At 40.6% G+C, this 2,809-nt stretch overlaps 1 protein-coding gene across 1 annotated transcript in view; it reads right to left on the minus strand.

Annotated features, from left to right (window-relative positions):
- Positions 1-639: 639 nt before the first annotated feature.
- CFAP53 (cilia and flagella associated protein 53) overlaps positions 640-2,809 on the minus strand; it is a gene marked incomplete at its 3' end in the record, with an annotated part of 25,742 nt that continues 23,572 nt past the window's right edge. The window contains exon 6 of the mRNA XM_017888327.1: positions 640-856. Within this exon, the coding sequence (XP_017743816.1) occupies positions 640-856 (217 nt within the window). The remainder of the gene's footprint in view (positions 857-2,809) is intronic.

The raw sequence follows: 2,809 nt of genomic DNA on the forward strand, positions 1-2,809 counted from the left end.
CATCACAGGGTCCTGAGGTGACATACATCCTCAGCTTACGAAGATGACAGGATTAAGAGATTAAAGTAAGACAGGTGTAAGAAATTATAAAAGTATTAATTTTCGGATCTAATAAATGTCCATGAAATCTTCACAATTTATGTTCAGAGATTGCAGTAAAGATAGGCATAAGAAATTATAAAAGTATTAATTTTGGGAACTGATAAAAGTCCATGAAATCGTCACAATTTATGTTCTTCTGCTGCAGCTTCCCTCCATTTGGGGTCCCTGACTTCCCACAACAGTATGGAGAAAACTTTCAAAAGAAAAGAGGGACAGATACAAAGGACAAAAGGGAGCTGTATGTCTGTGCCCCACCTTCTCACTCTTCATTCTAATCACCAAGGCACACAGTATTCAAATGATGTACTGTTCCTTTAACCTTGAGAACTTCTCCCCTGTGAATGGAATCTGCTGGTATATAAAACTCTTCATATATATCCACCTAGATAAGATTTGCAAAAAAAGGCCTTCTGCCTTCATCCTTTTTGCATCCCTCATGGTATTTTACATAATAAGTATTATGGTTGTTAGTATTTTGGTTATTACCTAAATTGAATTAAGGGCAAGCTATAACATAACTGTAATTCAGTTCCTTACACTTTTCTTGAACTTGAAGTTTTCTTGTACACATGACCTCATCCACAAGCTGTCTCCTTGCCTCCTTTTCAAGTCTCAGCTCCTTGTCCTTCTCAGCCAACTTCTTTTCCTTGTCTTCCTCTAATATTCTGTCAAATTCTTTCTCCTGAGCTTCTTCTTCTTCACGTCTCTGTGCCAAATATTTATGGTATATCTTCTGTTCTCTTATCATATCTTCCTATGTAACATAAAAATTCATATTGTTAAAATTTTTTTGTGTGATAGTGATAGTAAGGATACATTTAAAAACAATCTTTAAAAGCTCCAATCCCAATCTTTTAGAACTATGTACTGAAACATTTACAGATGTATGTCTGAAGTTTATTCCAAAATACTCAAGAGTAGGGGGGAAATAGGTAGGGATATAGAAGAGACAAGAATGGCCATTAGTTGACAGTTGTTAAAGTGAGGTGATGGACACATGGGGACTCATTGTGCAATTCTTTGTATTTGTTTGAAATGTTTGATAATAATTGTTTGAATAAGTTAATTCAAATACTTTCCCAAAGTGTTTTTCAAAGTAGTTGCCAAATAGTTTTCAATGATACAGCTTTATTTTCATTTACTTTAATTTAGGTATATGAAATCTTAATCGGATCAACAAAATAAGTCATTTCTACTATTATAGCACTGTCTCTCTGGCTGGTAGTCATTTTGTACTTTATTACAGCAATTATAAATCTTAGCTACACTTTGGAACCACCTGAGGAGCTTTAAAAAGTATCGAGGGCTGGCCGGGGGTGGTGGCTCACACCTGTAATCCCAGCACTTTGGGAGGCCAAGACGGGCGGACCATGAGGTCAGGAGATCGAGACCATCCTGGCTAACGTGGTGAAACCCCGTCTCTACTAAACATACAAAAAATTAGCCTGGTGTGGTGGCGGGCACCTGTAGTCCCAGCTACTTGGGAGGCTGAGGCAGGAGAATGGCATGAACCCAGGAGGCAGAGCTTGTAGTGAGCAAGATTGCACCACTGCCCTCCAGCCTGGGCAACAGAGCAAGACTCCATCTCAAAAAAAAAAAAAATGTACTGAGGGCTGAGTCCCACCCCAGAAATTCCTATTTAATGGATACCTTTTAAGTTCCCCCAGGTGATAGTAATGTGCAGCTAAAGTTGAGACCTGCTATTTATTTAGTGCAAGCATTTTTAGCTGGCTCCTGCCATGTTGCAGTAATTATCCGACAGCAATGAGTTCATCCAACACCAAGGTTCTAGATATTATTAAATACCTGATACAGTTTGGCTCTGTGTCCCCACCCAAATCACATCTTGAATTGTAATCCCCATGTGTGAGGAGAGGGACCTGGTGGGAGGTGACTGGGTCATGGGGGTAGTTTCCCCCATGCTGTTCTCGTGATAGTGAATTCCCATGAGATCTGATGGTTTAAAAGTGTGGCTTTCTTCATTCCTTCCCTCCTGCCACCACATAAGACGTGCCTTGCTTCCCTTTCCACTGTGATTTTAAGTTTCCTGAGTCTTCCCCAGCCATGTGGAGCTGTGAGTCAATTACATCCTCTTTTTTTAATAAGTTACCCAATGTCAGGTAGTTCTTTACAGCAGTGTGAAAAAAGACTAATACCATTTCCCACTAAAAATAACCAACAATCCTTGGGAAAATAATCAATTATAAGACTGGAGCAGAAACTGAACAGGATGAACCTGGGACATCTTATTGTGTTAGAATCAAGAAAACTATCAAAGTCTATTGGAGGACAGCATCAAAAGAACAAGACAGCCCACTTAAAGGACTCCCACGATCTAGAATCAGGCAATCTGAGCACCAAAAAGAAGAGTGAACTAATAATCCACTAAAAAACTACTGAAACTTGGCCAGGCACAGTGGCTCATGCCTGTAATCCCAGCACTTTCGGAGGCCGAGGTGGGTGGATCACTTGAGGTCAGGAGTTGGAGACCAGCCTGGTCAACATGGTGAAACCCTGTCTCTACTAAAAATACAAAAAATTAGCTGGGTGTGGTGGCACAAGCCTGTAGTCCCAGCTACTTAGGAGGCTGAGGCAGGAAGATCGCTTGAACCCGGAAGGCAGAGGTTGCAGTGAGCCAAGAATATGCCACTGCACTCTAGCCTGGGTGGCACAACAAGACTCTATTTAAAAAGAAACAAACGGCCGG

The sequence above is a fragment of the Rhinopithecus bieti genome, unplaced genomic scaffold (assembly GCF_001698545.2).
Source record: "Rhinopithecus bieti isolate Rb0 unplaced genomic scaffold, ASM169854v2 scaffold_18407, whole genome shotgun sequence".
Classification (NCBI taxonomy): Eukaryota; Metazoa; Chordata; class Mammalia; order Primates; family Cercopithecidae; genus Rhinopithecus; species Rhinopithecus bieti.